Raw genomic sequence first — 23,420 nt, forward strand, 5'->3', positions numbered from 1 at the left:
CAAGTGGAGAATGTAATGCTGGTTCAAGTAGTGGACCTCGTGGTGCCCAGTGAGTGGAGGAGACTTGGCTGGGGCTTGTGCAAGCTGTGGCTGGTGGTGGACTACTTGGTGTGCACTGCCTCTGTCTTCAACATCGTTCTTATCAGCTTCAACCAGCTCATCTCTGTCACCAAAGCGGTGAGGGCTGGGCGAGTGAGGGGGCTGCAGGGGCTCCACAGCTGCCCTTTCAGGGAGGATGGGCTGCTTGGGGCACCTGGCTCTTGCACATCAATCAAACACCACAGGAGACAGGGGGACTGAGGCAGCTCCCCTGTGCCCTGGAAATATTTCTGGGGTGATTGGCTTTGGCAGACAAGACAATTGATTCTCACTTGAATATAGGAAGAGGTACTCTGGTTTAGAAACAGGTACAGTTAGTACATGCTGCTGTTGCAGCTAGAAGGGAACAAAGGTGCGCTTATTTCCTCACCAGCCACACTTGGATAAGCTTAAGTAGTATTACCCAGCTGAAGCAGATCATGTCCCTCAGAACATAGCAGCACACCTGCTGGAAACTGATAACCCAAGCCAGCCTAGCTGCATCCTAGCACAAAGGGATTTCCTTGCAATGGGTATCAACCCCTCAGGGAAAGTTAGATGTACACAGCTGTGATGGTTCCAGAGAGGCATTGCTGAAATCAAAAGAGCTTCATTTTCACCTGGACCATCCTACCTCAGAGTATTTTGGATGGAGAAGAAAAAAAAAATAAACCTGGTAATAGGTTTTACTCTTCTACACACATTTTTTGCTTGTTCTTCAGCCTCCTGTTCCACCCACATTTCCTTAAAACATGAATTCACCTTCATGGCTCAATTCCACTTGGAGGAAATGATAACGTTTTTGGCAAAGCCATTTTAGTGGCACCGTCCCAAATCTGACCCCAACTTCATCCCAGATTTCTGCATGAGAAATATTGTGACTGTTTGTGGAAGGATCACTTTTAAAAGGCCAAAGAAAAATTTGCTGTAACTCTCCACTATCCCTTTTCTTCCCATATTCCTTCACAATCTTGTTGATCACATTCATCCCCACAGTTCTCAGCCGCTCACCTTCCTCCTGCGAGAGGCACTGGGGCGCCGGTAGCGCTTCCTGTCAGCGTTCTGCCCTGAGTTCAGCTGAGCCGCGGCACCGGATCGCAGCGAGTCGTGTCAGTGCCCCGCACTGGGCGCCATTGGTGGCGTATTGAAAGGCCCGGACTGCGATCGCGGTGGATCGAAGACACCTTTAATAACAACTGAGCAAGCTTTTATCCCCTCTCCTGGCTGAGGCAGCAGCCTCCAGTCAGGTTTCTGGACTTTTCATTACTACAAGAACCACAACATTCCTATACAAAAGGTTGTCCCAGGGGCGTCCTCCTGTCTGCACCTTCCTTACCGTGACGCACAAATCACATCTCTACACGACCCTCTTTTCTACTTTTTCTCTTGCTTTTGCAGCTTCTCTCCAACGATGGGCATGGGTGCTGCCCTCATGTCCATTACCATGGTCAGGGCCTGGCATGGAGCAGTCTGGCCCCAAGAGCATTGCAAGAGAGGATGCCACTCCCAATTAGGTGCTCTCCAATTAACGCCTGCCAGGGATTTATTGCACCCAGCGTGTGCCCGCGGGCAGGCTGGGCTCTGCAAGGGGCTCCCGGCACCATTGCTGGCCCAGGGCAGCCCCGGCTTCGGAGAGGCGCTCCGGTCACCGGTGGGACAGGGACGTGGGTGGCACCCGGGGGCCCCTCATGCCCGGGCACTGTGCCCCTCCCCGGCCTGACAAGGTCACCCTGGGCAATGCCTGCACCAGGGCCGTGCCGGTGCCCTGACAATGGCCCCTTGTCATGCTGCGCCCGCACCACGCCAGGCGTCAGTGGCGCGGAGGTCGCTGCTGTCACCACCACACCCCAGCGCCTAATGAAAACAACTTTAATGAACCCCGGGTCATTAGCGCGCCGCTCCCCCGGTGTCACAGTTTTGTGTAGCTGGGTGCTAGGGGCTGTAGAAAATGGTTGTTGTGAGGAGCTGCTGGAATTCTCTGTGGCCCCAAAGTGTAAATATTGGGCCAAAGCGCCTCTGTGAATCACATATAGGAGAAAAAAATCCCTGCTGGCAGCTGCATTTTGCCACCAGAGAAGGGAGTGAGGAGATGTAACGAGCTGCGTAGACACGCAGGCTGGGGAGGGTTGGGGAGGAGGCACCCCGGGTGTTGGAGAAAGATGCCCCTGCACCCTGTGGAGAAACCCACTGTGGAGAGGGTGTTTCCCCTCCCCCCCTCCCCACAGAGTCCATGGAAAAGGCCAAGACCCCACCTGTGGCCAGTGGAGAGGCTCCACGCTGGATGGAACAGGTGGAGACGCATAGAAGAAGATGCTGTGACCCTACGTTGGAGCAAGCCTCTGCCAGTACTTGCAGCCCACAGAGATGAGCGAGAGAGAGATTTGCTGGGGGGAGGCTGGTGACCCCATGGAGGACTGGAGAGACATTGGGATTTATTACTGCCTGCCATAGCTGTGATCCACGGCGGGGCAGCTGCTGAACAGGTAAAGCCCTGTGGGAAAGGACTCCCATTGGAGAACTTTGTGGAGGACTGTCTGCTGTGGGTGGGACCCCACGGCATTTATTCCACACCCTCCCACTGCTGCACTGTGGGGTCCCACCCACGGCTATTGATGTGCAGCAGGGGCTGGGATGGTTCCTGGCATCAGGTGGAACTGGGTATCCCATGGATTTAAATGGACTGACAGGGGTTTCAGCTCGCCCTGGGGGAGTGCAGGTCCCCATGGGTGGGCTCAGGGGCTGCTTCTCCTCCTCCTTCAGGGTTACACTGCCCAGACAGTCCTGGCACTGCCACCTCGGGCAAACATCCGCTCTGTATCGCTCCATCAGAGGGGCGAGGAGCTCCCGACCGCTCGCAATCAGGGGTGTCATCTCCACTCCGCCTTTGGCCAGCAACAGCAACACCCCGGGACTGGGAGCCAGAGCTCTTGTGTCCACAAGCCACCAGTTTCCAAGTCCCAGTGGCCACGTTCAAACCACCTTTGGGAATGCTCCACCATTGAAGCGGATTCCCAGTTTGCCCGGAACGTGCCGGCACCGCAGGGACCACGGGCGGTGAACCACGATGGGCGACAGCCCCGCTGAGCCCGGGAAGGGGCCTGGGCTGGGGCTGCTTGCTGGTACCAGTGATTCAGTGACATGCAGTAATGCTGAGGGGATGGATATAGATAGAGTTTAACAGACAATTAATTAATAGAATGTCAACTGTTTGTCGTAAAACTTGCTGTCTGGCGTAAATCTTGGTGTTTGCTGTGGTGTGCATGAGTGAGTGACTGTGAAATCAAGTTACTGTAAACTAAGGAAAGGGCCCCAATTTGTAGTCCCGAATCCCTGTGAAGAGATTGGTTGGAACTTGTGGTAGATATTAGATGAAGGTTCAGATCAAAAACTTCATACAGATCTCCAAGAGCAATAAAACTAAGAGAAAGGAATATGTGGGAAATTAAATATTTCCACCGTGTCTAATCTAATTGATCCAAGACGTGGTGAATCGCATGCAAACAGTTCCTGTGAACCATATCCCTTCTTTGTCTCCTATAAAGTTATGAGTCACGTGGTGTAGCAACTTTCTCCCCCTGATGTCCAATAGAGATACAGATAGAAACTCTTGATTAACTAAACGAAACTAATCTTTTTCAGTGCACAGAACTGTATAACTGAACAAAACCAAAACTTTATTACTATGCACAACTATAACAACAATAAAAAAGACACAATAAGAAAAATAATAAAAATAATAATAAGTGCTGACAATACAAAACATTCAATTTTAAAGCGTCGCTCCCACATATCCGCATCAGCTGGAGCAGAAGCCTGGGTCCTCTGCCTAGAATTAAAACAACAGAAAAGGAAAATTTAGATTTTTTCTAAATTATCTGAGCTTGAAGAGACCTTTTAGTCTCAGTAACACCCACCTGTCTGGTTGTTCCGGTGGGTAAAGCCGCACTCGTTCGGAAGGCGATGACAACCTGAAAGTCTAAGGGCAAGGGAACAATATACCACCACAGCCATAGCAAGGACGTTGTCCCTACTGCCTGGCTATAGTGCTGTAGAAAGGAACATTTACCACTCGTGGAGTTGTAGGCGCATCCTGTGATTCAGGCAAGGGAATTGGGGTCTCACCCTCACCAGCGCCGGCCACTTTGTACTGCTCTGCTGCTTGACTGCGTGTTCACCTAACTGTGTTTTTGGACACGCGCAGGCGCAGTTTTCCCCCTACGTCCCCACAGAAAGTACTAGAAAGGGAAGGTTCAAACTGTAACCGTCACAGTCTAATCCTAAAATGATGGGTAACAATCAAAGTGGAGCCTCTAAGAAGAATCCCCTAGGGTGTGTGCTAGCCCATTGGAAGGAATTGGTGGGATCAGGAGGCACTGAAAATAAGAAAACACTTATGAAATATTGTAATCAGTAGTGGCCTTGGGATAAATTAGAAGATGGGGCTCAATGGAACATTAGATTATAACACCTTATTACAATTGATGTTATTTCTAAGAAGAGAAGGAAAATGGGATGAAGTTACATATCTGGATATGTTTTACACCCTCCAAAACCATCCAGAGTGGCAAAGGGAGTGTGGATTAGTCCCACCACAAGATCCTATGGTACTAGCACTCGAGAGGGAGAATAAAAAACACAAAGGTAAACTGAGGGGGTGTTGCTCGACGTGCAGTATAGGGCAGAGGTGTACCAGACCCGATAAAATTTACCAGGTACCAGAACAGGATCTGAACGATATTTTTAAGCCTCCCCCTTGGCTGCAGGAACAGGATGAGGACTCGGATGCAGCTTATACTTCTCAGCAAGTTATAGAGTCTATTTTCCGCACGTCAATCTCACCTCTTTCCGGGGTGTAAACCTGACTCGCACGTTGTAGCGCTGTCCCGGAGTCAGGGTCCCGGCCGAGGGCAGCACCTGGAAGACACAGCGCTTGTTCTTCCACTGCCTCAGCAGCTTTTGTTTAATGTAAAGTGGCAAATACTTGTCCACCTGGGCACAGGAAGGAACCTTGTGAGGTCTCTTTGGGCTGTGAGGACAGACTCTCAAGTTCCCACAGGGCTCTGAGACACCGTCACAGTGCCAAGAGCACCCACATCCAGACCAGATGTGGCCACTACAGCCTAGAACTGGAGGGAAAACCTGTGGGCAGGGCAGGCACACGGGCAGGCACCATACTTGGAGGAGGACGAATGGGTGAAGGTGGCAGAGAAGTGAAGCATCAGCTGCTCCACAAGTCCAGGTGAACCAGCCTTGCTCCATACCCTCCAATCTCCCTCCCACGAGCCGTCCCCACGCGGTGAGGCACCCACAGCGGCAGAAAAGGCACGAGAGGCACAGAAAACCCAACCGAGAAGTTACGTGTCCCGCGTCGTCTCTTCCTCCTTTTCACAATGGGCTCATTCACGGTGATGGAACAGGGGACCTGGAGTTGGTTGTGGAGCTGGATGGTTGCTTCCTGACTCTGTCCACACTGGACAGCAGCAAACTCCAGTCTGTCCCTGGACACGCAGACGGATGGCTCAGCCACACTGGCACGCAGACGGATGGGAAATGTGGGGCCTTCTTCTGCCTAGTGAGGGGCAGAGCATCCAGCTGAAGGTCCAGGCAACATCTGCTGCTGCCCCCAACCTGACAGCTGCCTCAAAAGGCCGTGCTGGCACAGGGAGGTGAGGAAGGATGCAGTACCTTGATGGGCAGGACAACATTCACTTCTCCCACCGGCAGGTTGGCACTCTGCGGGTCAAAGCTCACTTGAAAGGTCTCTGTCTCACAGAAGGGCAGGTTCTTCACGCAGCCCAGATCCACACTAAAACCTTGAATGGGTGAAAATAAAGCAGCTGAGATACACCAGCATCGTGAAATTGGTCACAAGTATGTTCAGACCGTATGGGTGTCCACAGGACTGTCAGGCAGAAGGACCCTTTGTGTCTCCAGAGAAGACAGCCACTCCTTCTCTCTTGTCACCGCTCAAAGAGAAAGGAATTTCACAGCCTGAATTCAAGACCCGCAGGGTAAAACGGAAACCCATCAGCTGAGGAGCACCAGCAATTCCTTCACCAGGCCCCCAGGAAGGATGCGCAGATCTCTCCAAAGAACTTCCAGGGAAGATTCCCCTGTGCTGTGGTGCTGCTTGGAAGACAATTTAGAGGAGACACCTGACCACCCTTCAGACGCAGCAAGTCACCATCTGATGGTCCTCAAGGACCTGTTTTGAAAGCCTGTTTTGACCTCACAGGCTGTTGTCTCAAGAGAGGCTAAAGCAGCACTGTGCCATTACGAACTCTAAACAAAGCACTTCCAAAGCACCAAGGGTCCCATCTGCTCCCAACACAAGCTCATGGAGCGCACAAAGACACTCAGGAGATGCTCCTGGTAGCCAAGAGCAGAAGATGCTGAGAGGTGACCAAGGTGATCAGCCCACGGAGCCCCCGCAATGAAGCGTCAGGGCAGCCCAGGTGGCTGCACACTGCGGGCCAGGAGAGTTCTGGCTGCAGAGCACCGAGCAGGGGGAGGAAGGAAGAGAAAACGATGCAAAAGAGCACTCAAAACCCTTCCCCGTGGCCCCAGCTCATCTGTCAGAGACAGGTCCTTCAAGCCCGCGGGAAGTCTCTCCAGCATGGGTTACCGGTGCCACACAGAGCCCGTCCGTCGGCGCAGAAGGACGTGGGGAGCTGCCCGGGGTTGGTGATCTTCACGACGTGCGTGTGGATGTCACCAAGAACGACGTGGCCAAAGTCCAGGATGTACTCGGGCAGCTCCACTCTGGAAGGAGAAGCAAGGAGAGTCCTTAAGGTGGAGGAGGATGCAAACAAAGCAGGTGCTTCTGTAGTCACTGCTGGAGAAACTCCAGCCCATGAAGCCCAAGGTCTGATCTTCTGCTAAGAAGACTTTGGTACGTCACGGGGCACCCAGGTCCAAGCTTTTATCAGCTACTAACAGGTTCTTAGAATAAAATGAGTTTAAACAGACACTGGGCACAACTCCTCTGCTGTGAAAAGCCACTGGAAAAAAGTCCTCAGGCTGCTCAATGGTAGCACGTCCAAACTGTCAGGACCAACCCCCTTCTCAAGTCCCCAGCTATTCCCAGAGACAAGGAGCTCCCAGGAGCAGGGGCGCACCACTGTGCGCTACCATCAGAGCACAGGGGCCCTACTAACTTGAGAAGCCTCCGACGAGCACACTGGTCAAAGGCAGCGTCCTCTGGGGAACCGGAGGAGAGAGCTTTCTGCTGCTCCAGGGCGTGCTGCTCTATCAGCATGTTCTCCATCTCCATCTGCAGCCCAACGTCCAGCTGAGGAAAACAAAGACAGTGGCTGGTTAGCAAAGGGAAGTTAATCCCACCCTGCTCTTGGTAAGAAGCAGGAAGAAGTCCTTCACTCTGAGGGTGGTGAGACCCTGGCACAGCTTGCCCAAGGAGGTGGTGGAGGCTTCATGCCTGAAGACATTCAAGGATGAAGCTTTGAGCAACCTGATTTACTTAAAGGTGTCCCTACTCGCTGCAGGGGGTAGATGGCCTCTGCATGTCCCTGCCAATACAGTCTATGATGGGGTCCTTCTGTCCAGCTGCTCAGAATCTGCCAGGACCATATCTGAAGGGAGATGAACTCCAGCACCTTCGCCTGCTCAGCCACCCTTATGCAAGCTGATCTGACCAAACAAGTCAAGGACCTGCCAGAGCTCCAACTAGCTGCCTGTCCCCAGCTGCTGCCAGGGCAGCTCAGACAAAAGCTCTCTCCATGAGGGAACCACATCAGCGCTGACAGCTCTTGGAGACACATCTCAGTTGCTTGAGCACAGTCTTCAGGACCTCCCACTCGGGCACTCAGGAAGCTCAGGCACCCACGGGAAGGACTACTACCAGAGGAGCCCCATGTTTGTGGCCAGCCCAGGGGAGCCAGCTGCAAGGGGGACAAGTGACACAGGGAGAGGGTGGCCCCTGCCAAACAGGGCAGCAGCCGGTCTCACCACAGTGCCAGAGTCGTCCATGGGTGGCTCGCTGGCCGTGGCCTCCCCGACAACCACCGCGTCGTCTCTCTGGCTGCCTCCTCCAAGCTTTTCTTTTGCCTCTTTGAGGATGTGCTCATAGTTCTCATTTCCTGAAGGAAGAAAACAGCCACAAATAGAAGTGTGGGCGCAGCGGCGTCCCCGTTAAAGCTGGGAAGCTCCACACCCCCAGTGTTGGCCCTTCCCACAAACACATTCCTCCAGCAACGCATGGAAAGAGGATGCTGCTTTTCTTCTATGTTCTCTCCCACCCATCTTCCTCCACACAAGGGAGCATCTCATCCCCCCCACCCCTGCCCAAATCCCTGCCAGCCCACATTACAGCTTTCCCCAACACTGCTTTCTAGCTGTCCTCTTTATCCAGGCCACCAACAGATGACACTGGCCAGGATGGCTCTCTGGAGCAAAGCCCATGTGCTTCTAGAAAGCAACCAGAAGAACAACAGCCCTGAAACCTCCAGGCTTGGTGGAGGTGGGTGTGAGCTGCCCTATGAGCATGACGACACAGGGGGACAGAAAAAGACCCCCAGGGGACCTCCCCGAGGAGCAGTCAGACAGTGCTCACCTTTGATTCTCCTCGGAAGGTCCAAATAAATCCTGGGAAAATTCCCCTCTCCTTTCAGCCTGATCTCTTCTGGCTCCAGGTGACCCACTTGGATCTGGAAGGTCCGGCAGAAGACTCCAGGCACTCCCGGCAGGTGATAGACAGTGAGCACTTGCTCTCTGCCAGGTCCAATGTAACCCTGGAGGTGTGGAAGAAGAGGAGGGGAATTCAACCAGAGGGCTTGGCGGAGGGGTGGCTCAGACCACCGGTAAGCTGAGATGAGAAGGCACCTTGCAGGTTCTCACACAACACATCGCCTTCCAGCTTCCCTGCATCCAAAAGCTCAAGTCTCCTACACAGGGCTGTGGTTTGTCCTCCTGCCAACACTGCCCACCCTCTGCCAGACCCAAGCAGCAAAGAAAAGCCCTTCTGCCAGCTGCTGTGGAGGAGGAGCGGCGTGCCCAAACTCTCAGCAGGGCCAGCAGCTCCTGTCACGGCACTGCAGTGGCTCCCAGGCTGGTGTCCAAGAGCCTGACTTCTTACTCATGAGCCCAACCAACAGCTCCTGCCTGGGTGGTTACACCGAGGGTACATGGCACGATCTAGACTCACAGTGACCTGCAAACTTACACCCCTGGAAAAGCAGAGGCAGAGGCTCGGACGAGCTCCAGGGATGAAGGGGTTCCCCACAAATCCCCTCCTCACTGGGCTCCTAGAGAAGAGCTGTCTGAGCCTGGAGTTGGGCTCATGCCAAGCAGGTTGAGAGCCAATACAAACAGGTGGCAACACTGCTCAGGGGACAGGGCACAGACACAGCTCTTCTCAGCTCACTGGGCTGGACCTTCAGCTCCCTGCTCGCCCCCCCACGCTGCAGGGAGAAGCTGCTGAGCAGGACACATCCTGCCTCTTGGTCCCCGGAGCCCCGGACTCCAGCTCCCAACACGGCATCTGCAAAAGCAAGTCCTGCCAAGCTGCTTGCACAGCAGCAACTGCCCAGGGCCAAGCAGAGCCGTGTCCTCTGGAGCAGTGAAACCCCTGGAGACTGGCACGAGGACATATGAAAGCCATTTGGCCTCCTCTTCCCATTGCCAGGAGGGACACGGATAGGAATGCTGCTTCAGCTGAGGGATCCAGGCAGAACCCAGGCACTGGGACAGGGGATGCTACGAGCTGGAGGAGCGAGGGGCCGGCGCGAGTTCCGACACAGGAGCTGCGTGCCCAAGAGAGGGACTATTTACATCCTTAGTGCTGACAGGAGGCAGGCAGGGACCTGGAGGAAGTCCTGTCCCACCACCCAACCCTGAGGGGAAGGAGACGCTCAGGAGACCTTGCACCATCCTGCTCCAGTGCCGCTACCAGCACAACTTCACCTGGTACAACTAGGACTCTGCTTGCCCAACCTTTTGTTCCTCCCCTATAACCCCCTCCTGGGCAGCCTGATGTGGAGCCAGCGTCAACCCCTCGTGCTACTCACGGTGCTGGGCAGGACCAGGGGCACGCCAGGCTGAGGACTGTCCGTGGTGGCCGTGCTGGGGCTCAGCACCACGTAGGTGAATCCCATCTTCCCGCTGTTCCGCAGGGTGACCTCTGATTTGGTGACTTCGGTAAACAGCTGGAGAGAAGACAGAGGGGCGGGAAACTGAGGACACACATCTGGATGTTGGCAATCTCCTCCTGCTGACACTGGGATGAGAGCCGATGGACACAACACAAGAGAGAGGCAGAGGAAGAGGGACGGGCACCTGACTCTCCCAGGCCAACCTGAGGAACCCACGCAGGTATTTATGGCAGCGCGCAGAGGTGCAGCAACCACCACAAAAAGCTCAGTAATAAACTGGGGGATGCCCCACTGCTGGAAACATCTGGTCAGGCTGGATGAGGCTCTGAGCAGCCTGACTTAGTGGAAGATGTCCCTGCTCAGTGAAGGTGGACAAGATGACCTCTAAGGTCCCTTCCAACCCAAACTGTTCTAGGATTTTAAGATACAAGTCCTCAGCACTTTAAGGCGTCATCTGACAGCCAGCTGAAACACAAAGGAGGACCATGGCTCCCACCAGGAAGCTTCTTCTGTTACCAGCCCCCTTGAGCTGGGGGTGCTCAGTGGTCTGGACAGCAACCCTTAACTAGTGCCAAGGACCTTCTTGGCCGAGCCCCTATTCAGTCTCTAATCCATCTCCAGTGAGCTTAGTTCCCTCGGACTTCCCCCGCTTCTCGGATTGATGGAGCCCTGGATGGAGCCCTGGATGGAGCAGAGCCTCTGCAAAGGCTCCAAGGAAATTCAGGACAGATCAAGGCAACTGCCCCATCCAGCATGGCCAGCCCACCGTGCTCTCAGTCACCATCCCTTGACCCACTTGTAGGGCATCACTTGTCTTTACGAGGCAGCCACGTACTTGCTGGGATGCCTGGATTCTGCTGGCACTGACAGAGAGGCACTAAGGAGGCATTTCAGAAGGAAAGGGATTTGCAGAGCTTCCAGGGACAGCAAACCAAGGACACGGGGCAAGATGTACAGGGCCAACAGCTGGCAATGTTGGGGGGGCTGACTGAAAAGAGGTAAAATGGGGATTGTTCTGGGACATTCTCTCACACGGTGACTGAAGCCCACAGTAACATTGTTCCTGGTTCCTTTTGTTGGTCTATGGAGAGCACTGAAAGAGACCATCTCCTTGGACCCCAGGATCCGGGAGCGGATCTGCAGATGGATGTCTCAGGGCACAACTCCCTGGAGATCACCGCCTGCCCTGGGAGCCAGAGTTCATTGAAGAGGAGGGATTCCCAGCTTCAGGAAGGGCAATGGAGATGACCATTAAAACCAGCTTGGACACAGGACCTGTCGCCCCAAAGCTGCACCTCCAAGCCAAACAACCAAAGAAGCCAGTGAGAGTCCTGGACCTCGGTGGGCAGCCACCTGCCAGGGATGGTCTCAAGGATTCCTGCCAAGAGAAGTGCCTGGTACCTGCAGCCCGCAGTCCATCTCCGTGCTGTCCAGGAGGTAGTGGATGAGCGAGGCCTCCCCACGCAGCGCAACCTCATAGGTCGGGCCTCCCTCCACGCGGCACAGCGCCGTGACGCGGGCAATGATGTCTGCATGGCCAGAGAAGGTGACCCTGACCCGCTCGCTCTCGCCCGGCTGCAGCACGCCGTACAGCGGCAGGATGTGGAAAACCTGGAGGAAGGGGAAGAGACACTGAGACATCAGGTGTGGAAATGGGTGCAGGAGAGGAGGGAGCCACTGCTTGCAGCAAAGGACAGACGTGGCTGGAGGGCCTCTTCCTCAAACCCAGTCTCATCCTGCAGCCACCCTGCCTAAAAGTGGAAAGACCATGGGGAAAATCTTCTCCCATACTCAGTAATGAATGCGTAAGCTGGGGGAGGCAACGCTGGTGGGAGGTGTAGAAAATCACCTACCTCTGTTTCCAGGGTGTCATCTGCATCTGGTGGCTGTGGGACAGAATCCCCCACCCCTGCCAGGGCTTCAAGTGGTTCCTCCACACTCCCATTCCCGAGGATGCTCTCTGAAGGTGCTGGGCACTCCAGCTGAGCTCCCTCCTCCTTTGGTGGTTTGGCTTTTGTGAAAGAATTTGGTGTTGGAGGAGTTAACCTGGAAAATAACAAAGCTTTGATGGTGGAGCTGCAGTGGGAAGGAGGGAGGGCAGCAGGAGCAGCTCCTTGGCAGGATCCGGCACCAAGGTGGGAGCTCAGCAGCTCCATAAGTGGGTCAGAGCAGGTCAGTGCTTGGGAACGATGCCGGTATAGCGGCAGTGCCGGCAGCCGGGTGCAAGGAGCAGCAGATGGGGACAGGGGTGAACACCTCACCAGGGTGGGGAGCGTGGCAGCAAAGGGAGACACACACGAACCCTGCAACAAGCCCAGACTGGAGGGCAAAGGGACAGAGCCAGGCAGCCATGGGCTGGTACAGACCCAGCAGCACCCTCCCAAAAGCACCTGCCACCCCAGACCATGCCTTCCCCACCTGCAGAGCCACGGCAAGAAGTTCTGTGGCTCAGCCAGACATAGATGAAGAACATCTCCCCAAGAGTGACCCACAGCCGCGGGTCGGTACGAGCAAGCAGCGACGCTGGTGGCTTTTTGTACGTGTAACAAGGCAGGATGGAGCCAGAGCTGGAATGGAGCCGGGGCTGGGGTGGGTTGGAGCCTCCAGCCTGCTGTGCCTCAACTGGACAGAGCCCAGCACTGCACGGGACACCCAGGTACCTCAGCTGCCTTCGGGCAGCCTGACTTCTTCTGGGTGAGAAGGGAGGTGCCTGTGCCAATGGGACACACGCACCGGGAGTGCCTGGAAACTCTCCAGCCACACACCGGTCTGACCACCATTCTGTCCATCTCACCGTCACCAGCCCTGACGGTTGATTCCCTCCATGTCACACCCAGTTAGTTTCATCTGATAATTTACAATACCAACAGTGCTTAACGTGGACCAGAAAAATAGATCTGACATGCTGCCCTTCTGCCGGGCTCTTAGTGAGCAATGTGAGGTGTTAATAGCTTGGAGACCGTCTTCATTTCCAGCTCTGCCACAAGGATCACATGGTGTCTCCTGAGGGACCCTGAGAGAGCACATTACCGCTTAATTAACATGCGGAGCAGAAGAGGGAGCTGTCCTAAATGGCCGCAGCGCTAACGAGCCAGCAAAGGGGCAATGCCAAACCCTTTGGAGCAGAGGATCCTGCCAGAAGGACACTCACGACCCTCAAGGCAACAGAGCTGGGTGACTCGGCATCTGCTGGAAGAACCAGCACCTGCGGGCTTGCGTCCAGCAGAGCCAATTGTTCTAGGACTCGGAAGAGCTGCCCCTCAATGGGTAACTTCGCTCCGTTTCCCGGGGCTGTATGGAAAAACCATTGGCTGCTGCAATTAAACTGCCCAGAGTCAACTTCTGACCTATGCAAGAGAGGCCACAGCGGGAAGAACCGCTCGAAAACGCCTTTAGAGATGCGCTACAGCACAACTGAGAGATTGCTCTTGGGCTTGGAAAGCACAGGCCAGTACTGGGTGGCCCTGGTGCCAAGGGATGTGGGGACAAGTCCTCCTACTGACACCTACTGCTGCACCCAAAGCCGCAGCAGAACCCACCGGAACACACAACACACAACGAGCGCCGGAACACACACAACAGCCGCTGTGTGAATGCCATGGGCAGCTGAACACATGAGAACTCAGTTCAAGGTGGCGCTTGCCTCGAGCCGTGGAAATCCCCACCTCAAGCTGTGGAAAAGCCCCACTCCCTGGGCACCTTCCCTGCCTGAAGCTGGGAGGTGCTTTTTCCACAAGGGAAAGTGAAAGGGATTTGTCGGATGCTACACAAACCATCTCAGGCTTTGCAAAGGACAAACGGGACAGCGGACGAAGAGCTTCAAGGAGAGGTACACGTACCTCAGGTGCCTTGTGGAGTCGTCCATCAGGAACAGCCAGTGGTACTGGACGGGCAGCGGGCTGCAGTTGGTCATCTGGATGTGGCGCTGGTGTTCAGTGTCACTCAAGACGCAGCCAAAGTCCAAGGTTGTGGTCTGGATATGGAGATTTGGGAAGAAGACTTCTCCCCGAATGGTGACTTGCTCCTCATGAGGGTGCTCAGGAAACTGTATCTTCAGAGTTTTCTCTGCTTCCCAACTATTCCAACCCTCTTCAAAAGCAGGGTTAAACCCGATGGAGAGATTAAGTTCCTTCCCGGTCCCCAGCTTTATGGGCTGCAAGAAGATGACGAGTATTAACCACTGGTGTGATGAAGTTCCGAGGTCTGGTGGCACAAAACGCCTCAGTGTTCAAAGTGCAACCCCAACGTGGGCTTCTTGCTTCAGCCTTCATTTTCTTTATAACGTGCCCCTGACCATGCAGCACAACTTTCTTCTCTGAGACTCTCAGGCTCACCCCCTTGTGCTCTGCACCCATAATGCAAGAGGGAAATAAATCCTGGCGTGCCCTGACTCTAGAGGAACCCCTTTGTCTTCACACTCAACATGAGCCCTAGGGCACTGTGCCCTCAGCCTGGAGAGGGCTCATCACCTGCATGGCAACGGTGGCCGTGCTTCCAACATGTCTCTAGCAGAGCCCATGTCTCACACCTCCCACCGCCAGCAGCGCAGGTGACAAGCGCCTCGGCCTTCCCAAGGGCAGAGCTGCCCCCAAAGAGAGCAAGCAGCTCTTCAGGTCACCCAAGGAGGGCTTCCAAGAGACACCTTCACCTCACGGTTGGCCCACACCTAGGTTCCTGCTCCGAGTTGTCTTAGAGCCAGGAGGTATTTCCCCAACTGAGGTGGTCTTTTCTCTCCTTTTCAAACCTGATGCTGTTCATGCCAACTGACTGCCAATTCAAAGGAATAACCACCTCTCCTGGAGGGCTTCCCAACGGAAACGCATCCCCATCCCCCTCCTTCTTCAAACCCCACCAGCGGGAAGGTCTGGGGCTGCTCACCTGGTCTGGCAGGGGCTGCTGGGACGCACTGCAGACCCAGAAGGGTTGCTCTACCATCAGGACGATGCTGAGCGGCAGGGAGGAGGTGTTTTTTAAAGAGAGAGGCTTGTACTGAAGGCTCAGGACATCGCTGGGTTGCTAAAGACAAGGGGAAAAAACAGGGAGGGGGGTGACTCACCGCCCTTCGGTGAAGTTAAGCAGTCCCACCTCTAAAAACATGGTTGCTTTGCTCACAGACCACCTCACGGGGGGGTTGGGGGGTGAGGAGGGCGCTTGGCATCGCTCGGCCACAGCGACCTGCTCTCCCGCCCCAGTCCCAACACAGGAGGATGGCTGTGAGAGGCCCATGCTGTTCTTGTGGGTCCCACACACCTGGCCATGGGCTCAGCAGCTCGATTCTGCCTTCAGCTCAACACAGGCAAAATAGAGCTGGAGAGATGGACCCAACCCCACAGGGGAGAAATGATGATCTCAGTGTTGATGGCAATAGCTTGGTCCTGCTCAAACCAATGGCAAAGCCCTGAGGACTTGGAGAAGATGTTTAACTTCCTTCCCTGAAGGCCATCACACCCCTCCGTGGGCTTTCAGTCCTCAGCCATGCTACTAAACACCAGGACCCAACCCAGAGACCTACCTTCTCCACCCGGAAAGACATTGCTCTGGGCGACACTTGCAGGGTGGGAGCAATGAACTCGCACGTGACAGCCACTTGCATTATCCGTCTCTTCCCAAACTGGTTCCCCACGATGGCATGACACACCAGCCGCTCCTTCACTACCTGTGGGCAAGAGTCACACGTCACCCACCAAGTGCCAGCAGCGAGCCCAGAAAACACCATGGAATTTGCAAGCCGTGGACACAGAAGGAATTTGATAGCCTGGATAAACCCATGCCATGGGATCTTGGCCATCAACCCTCCACAACTATTACACTGCCATAAAGCTACAGTCACTGGTCTCCTTGCTAGTCCTCTCTTCATGCTCCATCCTACTTATTCTGCTCTCCCAAAATCCTTAGTGCTACACCCCAACGTCCACAAAAGGCACCCACAAAGTCAGGTGGAACTGGAATAATCCCCCCCCTCCCGCAAACTGTTATCGCCACGATGTGCCCTGCTGCTCAGCATGATCATCATGCTGAAAAACATCATCTAGGTCCAAGCCGCTGCCATGGGCAGGGACACCCTCCCTAGACCAGGCAGGCCAAAGCCCCATCCAACCTGGCCTTGAACCCTGCCAGGGATCCAGGGGCTTACACAGCCTTGCTGGGTAACCCATTCCCTTGATTTCTCATGGTTCTACTTCCCCAGGTTCCTCCCCCTCCACTCTTCACAAGAATCACAAGAATCTCAAGGTTGGAAGAGACCTTTGAAGATCATCGAGTCCAACCATTCCCATCCTATGCTAAACCATATCCCTAAGTACCTCATCTACCCTTTTTTTGAACACATCCAGGGATGGTGACTCAACCACCTCCCTGGGCAGCCTGTTGCAGGCCCTGACAACTCTTTCAGTAAAAAATTTTTTTCTAATATCCAATCTAAACCTGCCCTGGCACAGCTTCATGTCATTTCCCCTTGTTCTATCTTCTGTCACCTGGCTGAAGAGACCATCGCACACCTCTCTACAACCTCCCTTCAGGTAGTTGTAGGTGGTGATAAGGTCTCCCCTCAGCCTCCTCTTCTCCAGGCTAAACATCCCCAGCTCCCTCAGCCGTTCCTCGTAGGATTTGCCCTCCAGCCCCTTCACCAGCCTGGTTGCCCTTCTCTGCACTCTTCCCCCTCTGGTACAGCTCCACAAGCCAGCTCCTCCCAGGAGCCTACAGCCTTCACAACTCTTGGGTTGTACGTGCACCGCAGGGAGTTGGGCTTCTGACCAACCTCAAGAGTACCAACTTCTCAAGACCCAAAGCTACATCTGCTCCCCATGCTCTTGCCTCACAGGTGCCCTTCACAGGGCTTCCCAGTGCCCTTCTCAAGATTTCCAAGCAAGACACCCTCTCCAATGCCCTAAGCATTTTAGTTTCTTTCTTGGACCTTTTTCTCCACCTCAGCAAAACCTCGGGACTCACAACTGCACGGGGACAGTCCCACCGCAACCAACTGAGCCGGGAATCACATCTTGGAGCCTCCGCCGAGGCAACCCTTTCAAAACACCTTTCAAAACACAGCAGGAGCTTCATGCAGATTTATTCCACCTTCGCCTAAACATCTGTGCCCAGTGAGCCTGGAGCAAGGGAATGCGCCCCAGGCTTAGCTGGCAGCTCCTCTGCAGAGCTTCCCCTGGAAAGAAGGGGCCAGGAAGAAGACGACACAGCGATCCCGCTGAGCTACCCCCGCTCTGAGCTGCCATCCAAGGGCGCTGCCGGACCTGACCGCCCTTGGGACACGGGGCCGGCCGAGAGCCTGGGGTGAGCTGTTCTGGGAATACTGATACAAGTGGAACTGTCACTTCTAATGATCCCTGGGAGCAGCTTCCCCCATGGAGAACATCACTCCCACCATTCTGGCTGCTGCGCTGGGCTCGTTTTTCTCCTCCAGGACTGGGCTCTAAGCAAGCCCTCTGCCCATGTTTGTCTGCAGAGGGAAAATAACGCTGCTCCCAGACGCTCCCCTCCCTTCCCAGGGCCTTTGTTTTACTCCCTGCTTCCCCCAGAGAAATTACCTCGCGGTTTCTCAATCCACTCCCTGCCTCTGCTCCTAGGCTAAGCCTAACTTATTTTCTCTGCCCTTCCTTCCCTGTAACCCACCGTTTGCCCCTGTTCCTTCAGCCCCTATTTTGGTATGGGCAAGTTGCCTTGATGGTAGCTATAGAAACACCCCAAAAAAACCCCTTGGGAACTGATGGTGGCCAGCAAGGAGTGCAACTGGTGCTGACATGGTCACTCGGGGCGTTGAGATATTTTCTTGAAAGCACTTGTTCATATTCCCAGGGAGAAGTCAAGGGGCTGCAGGAGAAGCCCCAGTGGAGGTGATGCGATGGGGAAAGCTCAGCACCCGGGGGGGAACCTCACCTGAGGAGTGCTGGAGGAGCCTTCCAGAGTCATCTCCACAGTCTGGCCTGGCATCAGCTCCACTGTCAGGGGTTGAAGCTTAAACACGGGACTGGCAGGTCTGGAGGTCTTGGAGGAACCTTTGCCCTTGGTTTGGGTGGCAGGGAGACAATCACGACGGGGAGATGGGGGGGAACCTTCCATTCTCCAATAGAGCTGATGGATGCGTCGTCCTGCGTTCGTTATCTTGAAGCGGTAACAACAGGGACGTAGGCTAGAAGAGAAGCAGAGATGGAAAATGGCTCAGGAACTGCCTCTTCCCAGCACCCACCTGGCTTCAGTGCCCCGCTGGCCTTATCTGACCACTCACCCAGCAACAAATCCACCTCCAAAACCACTGACCCAGCTCAAAGTTACACCAAGAGCCAGACCCTGGTTGCCCCTAAGTTTATCAGCATCCAGCAGCCGGTCTGTTTGCGCAGACCAACCCACCCAACCTCAGGAGACTTCTCCTCCATTCAGGGCCGGTCCTGCAGCCACCATGGCTGCTCCGTGCTGTGGCAGCTGGCAGAAGAGACAGCAAGGAAAACAGGCAGGAGAAGGGAGGAAAGAGTATCTACATCTGATAGAGAGCAGCCTGGCAGGGGACAGGAGAGAGACAGCAAGCTCAGAGATGATACAGGGCAAAGACAAATTCTGCTGCTCCTCCCGGACTCCCTGGGGCAGAAGGGAAACCGAACAGCGCTGGTAACTTAGCCAAGGAGTTGCTAACAAGCTACTGCCAAGGTTCTCTGCCGCTGCCAGACGATACTCCACAGCCAGTGAAGAAGCCAGCAAGGCTACTGCAAAAAGTACTCTGTACTGTGTTTCTACTTGTAATGTCACGTTTCCCTGCTGGAGGCTTCTGGAACCTGCTGTTTTCTTCCAAATCTTAACTCCATCAAGCCAGAAAATACATGGATTCTGACCCAGGGCAAGTCGGGAAACATTTCCCAACTGGTGTCTGGCTCAGTGGCTTTCTGAGGGAATCGAACAACTTGAAAACCGCCCAGAAAACATTTCTAAAGGAGTTCCTGGGGCTTCAGTGGCACCGAGCCAGAACTTGGAGTGCTGGAGGAGAACCGGCCCCAAGGATTTCAGCAGAACTCCTCCTTGCTGGGCCCACAGTAGAGCCCGGAGCAGACAGATAACTTACCTGAAGTGGGGGCCCAAGTTGAGCTCCGGAGCAAGTGGTTTGTCCGTGACGATGGTGGTGCCAATGCCGAAAGCCCGGATCAGGACGTTGTAGCTGTGGCTGTTCTCTATGGACACGATCACCTTGTCCTTGAATTGTTCAATGTCATCCAAGTTTGCTATGACAGTCACAGCCACCTTGGTCTCGGGGGGGATCACTCCTTTACTGGGCTCAATCCTGCAGCGCGAGCGTTTGCCAGCCTGTAAGACACGGCAGACGCTAAGTGAGCACGGACACCACGGACCCTGCTCTCTTCTGGGGTGCAGGAGAAAGGACTAAAGACATGAGGGTAAATCCATAAAGGCTTCGTTTCCCTAAATCCAAGCGTCTGGAAACAGCAACTATGCTGGAGCTTGTATTGCACCCTCCTTTAACAGACCCACTTCTTTAACCCTGTTTTGCCCAGCCCAAGGGATGCTCATCCTTGGGAGAAGCTTTATTCCCCTCCAGCCTCCCCTAGGGAGAGCACACCAAGGCAAGCTGCATCTCTCCTGGCTTCCCCACAGACGGGTTTGCACAAAGGCTCAAGGCCAGGACTGCTCAAACCCCACTGCAGCAGCCATGCAGCCGGGGGATATGGCCGAGAGCCTGAAGGATAAACTCTGCCAAACGGGTTGAGCAAAATCCTGATGCCCAAAGTCTTCTTTCCCCAAGAGTTGGGCAGTGCTTCCCAACAGCCCCCCCAGGACTGAAGCACTCCGTTCCCACTGATCATCAGCCGCAGTGAGGTGCCCTGGCACTCTCTGCTTCGGGAAATCCAGCTCTGAATGTTTACAGAGGGGCAGTGAAGAAACAAGCAGGAAGAAACCTGCCAGCTGTGCCCTGTGGGCACGGCCCCAGCTTCCTCTCTCTTCCTCTTGTTTTTTCCAGATTGCCCTTTACAGATGGGGCGATCAGGGCACTGGACCCCCCAGTCCTTCTAAAGTCACATTCACAGGGAGCAAGCTGGCAGCAGAGCAATGGTCTCCATCACCAGGAGGAGCTTGAAACAGACGCAGAGAGAGCAGGGAGATGATCAGGAAAACCGTGCTCCTTTCAGGAGAAAAAGGCTACGGGCTTCTCTTCATCTCAGAGCTCCAAATACACAGCTCAGAGCAAAACACCTCCCACAATGTAAAGCCAGAACTTGTGAAAAGGACCTGGCATCAATTTCTGCTCAACCATCCAGGAAAACTCCCTGCCTCCCTGAGGGGTCCCCCAGTGCTGGGCTTCTCTTGCTGCGCTGCGGTGGAATACCTTGCTGCTCTCTCAGATAGCGACATGGAAACATCACGTGCAAAAATCAAGTCCCAGGCTGCTATGGAGCCATCATTTCTGTTGGGAAATATCCCCACAGATACTTACCACCTCTGCCCGGAAGGACGCAGGGATAACACTCTGGTTGGAGAGGTAGAGAGTGCGAGAAGCGTCCGCCAGAACTTGGATATCGCCAAAATCGATCTTGCTGGGATACACGTGGACAACTGGTCCCTCTCCAATGGCCTTCAAGCTGATGTCCTGTCCAGGTAGGGAAGATTAAAAAAACAAAGGCAAGGGAAAGTTTAAAGAAGAGATGGCTCTCAGGGCACCCCTAGACTGGAGGGTGATTACGGCTGTCGGTCGTTTGAGGTGTTGTAACACTGATGCAGAAGGCCTGGAGCAAGTGTGGGATCTACAGTGATCCCATCAGGAAGCCACAGGCCCCTGTTACTGGGGGATAAAGAAAACCAGCTCCCCACACTTGTATTTTCCCCCTTGCTCAGCTCTCCTTCCTCTACCCCATGCCTGCTCCTGCCCCTTTTCTTGCTCCCGCTCCTTTTCCCGCTGGATCTTGCCCCAAACTGTCCTCTAGGACTTCCAGACAGCCACACTTGGCTGGTAACTTCTTCCGCATCCCCCACAAAGCTGCCCCCTGAAAACCAGCGCGAGCCCCCAGCAAAGCAGGCTCTTGGCAGCAGAGATCACGTCCGTTGGCTGCCTCTCGGTGCTGCCTCTGGGCACTCCCAGTACTACAGGAACAAGAGATTCATTATTCATTCTGTCCCTCAAGCAGGATTGCTTTTCTCTCCAGAGCCTGAGACCCTCCAAGTTTTCTTCTTGTAAAGGCCATGGTAGGAGGAGGAAGACGGGTTCCTGTGCTGAGCCACCTTCTCACAGCGCTAAAAACCAGGGAACTTCATCTGCTCTGGTTGGACTTCACCAGTTCCGAATCATAGAACGGTCTGGCTTGGAAGGGACCTCAAGGACCAGAGAGCTCCAACACCCTGCCACAGGCAGGGCCAACAACCTCCATGCCTGGAGCTACACAAGGTTGCCCAGGGCCCCATCCAACACTCCCTTGAACACTCCCAAGGATGGGGCACCCACCCCTTCTCTGGGCAGCTCCTTCCAGGCCCTCACCACTCTCTCTGGAAAGAACTTCCCCCGATATCTCATCTAACCCTTCCCTCCTTCAGTTTCACTCCATCCCCCTTGTCCTGCCAGTGTCTGCCCTTTGGAACAGCTGATTCCCTCCTGTTCCTCTCCTCCCTTCAGGGACAGGAAGGCTGCAATGAGGTCCCCTCAAAGCCTTCTCTTCTCCAGGCTGAACAAGCCCAGCTCCTAAGAACACTTCAACCTTTCAACAGAACCCGAACACACAGAACTCCCAGCACTGACAATCTCTGTGCGATTCACCGGAGGACACGGAGTGGGATTTAACCTCAGGACAAACCAGCCTCTGTGATGGAAAACCTTTAACGATGGCCCACTCGAGGAAAAGGCACTGACAGCTGTCAGAATCACTAGTCCAGTTCAGGCAGAAGGAGCAGCGTCTGTAAACGCTCGTCTCTTGACAGCGCACTGTGCAAGAGCCAAAAAACCCCCAACAAGCCACGTACCAAGGCTGGTACCTCAAAAATAGGAAGCTAAAGCTGTGTGATGATAGATGTTTCATCGCTCCGGGAGGAGGGAGGTAGGGAGAGCTGAGGTCTTACTGATGCTTGCCCAGAGCTGCCAGGAAGAAGGAGCTGGAGGGAAGAGCTGTGTCTCACCAGCTGCCTTGGCTTCCCGGTAGCAGTGGGGTGGAAGCAGCAAAGGCAGGGCAGAGCCCTCTGGAGGTGGACACAATAACATCTGGAAGATGCTCAGGCTAGCTGGTTTTAACAAGGGAACGTGCACTAACACAATGAATCCTCACCAAGGAGAAGGCTTATTAAAAAGCCAACGAAACTCTTCATCTGCTGTCTTCTTCAAGGGGGAAAGAAAAACCCTGTTCAACAGCGTGACGGGCAATGTGACACCCGTGAAAGGCGACAGGAGTTTTGCTCTGGGTAATACTGCTGCACGTACAAACCCCAGCACCACTCTGGCTTTGCTTCTGGGTACCATAACGTCACGGTAGATCCTTTAGGAAAGAAGAGCATCTGTCCCTGGCAGACAGCCGTGGTCCAAGTGACCACCAGTAACCCCAGGTCTGGGTTTTACCAGCTCCTTCCCACAGAGGATGACAGAATACACCACACCAAAGCTGGCACGCAGCCGCTGCAAACCCAACACCAAGCGACAGACACCCAGAGGGACTCAACGCAACGCAAGGTGCGGCCGCAGACTCGGTATCCGCGCTGACGGGGTGACTTCAGAGCCAGCTCGCGCTCTGCTCCATCGTGACGCACTGCAGCCACTCCCCCGGGGTCAGGCTGACGTCACAGGATCCCTATGGGGAGGATTTGCCACCAGTGCAGCATGTGCAAGTTGATGCTCTGCTAGCCCAGAAAACTTCAGATGAATCCACTACTGTGCTTAGGCTATAGGAAACAGGGAGAATGCCGCCCCATGGCTAGAAACTCCCATCCCTGAGCTCAGTACACCCAGGGAAGCCTCTACCGGCGCTCGCGGCAAGGGAGCGTAAATGCTGCATGTTAAAGACCGACTTCACGGGCTTGTGGAGCCACTCAACCCCCTGCCAGGGAGAGCTGGGATCCTCCAGCTGAAGCACAAGGAAAATGAAGATGACGTTCACTTCCAAAGGCAAATACTTTAGGCAAGGTGAAGCTTTGAACCCAGAAGCTGTTAGCTCAAGGAGAAAAGATTTGCAAGGAACCTGCAGTTAAACGGCAGGCTGGTTCTAGAGGGCAGAAATCCCCCTTTTCCAGGGAAACACCCCGTCTATGCCC

The 23,420-nt window shown here is 54.5% G+C and overlaps 1 protein-coding gene and 1 long non-coding RNA gene across 2 annotated transcripts; both read right to left on the minus strand.

The window, feature by feature from the left end:
• Positions 1-4,917: 4,917 nt before the first annotated feature.
• Positions 4,918-5,810, minus strand: LOC311204833. Its single transcript, XR_014618121.1, has 3 exons — positions 5,764-5,810; positions 5,426-5,647; positions 4,918-4,992 (listed from the first exon to the last, which is right to left on the minus strand). It is a non-coding gene; the product is annotated as an uncharacterized lncRNA (long non-coding RNA).
• An 858-nt stretch (positions 5,811-6,668) lies between these two features.
• LOC311204834 (hydrocephalus-inducing protein-like) lies at positions 6,669-22,909 on the minus strand (the record flags this gene model as incomplete). Its single annotated transcript, XM_084281178.1, has 15 exons — positions 6,669-6,840; positions 7,236-7,369; positions 8,044-8,174; positions 8,648-8,825; positions 10,101-10,238; positions 11,586-11,795; positions 12,038-12,230; positions 14,024-14,337; positions 15,063-15,200; positions 15,697-15,840; positions 18,075-18,327; positions 19,249-19,487; positions 20,632-20,784; positions 22,732-22,788; positions 22,898-22,909. The coding sequence occupies 15 exons, from the start codon at positions 22,907-22,909 to the stop codon at positions 6,669-6,671; spliced, it is 2,466 nt and encodes an 821-aa protein (XP_084137304.1).
• Positions 22,910-23,420: the final 511 nt, after the last annotated feature.

The sequence above is a fragment of the Gallinula chloropus genome (assembly GCF_964237585.1).
Source record: "Gallinula chloropus genome assembly, contig: HAP1_SCAFFOLD_90, whole genome shotgun sequence".
Classification (NCBI taxonomy): Eukaryota; Metazoa; Chordata; class Aves; order Gruiformes; family Rallidae; genus Gallinula; species Gallinula chloropus.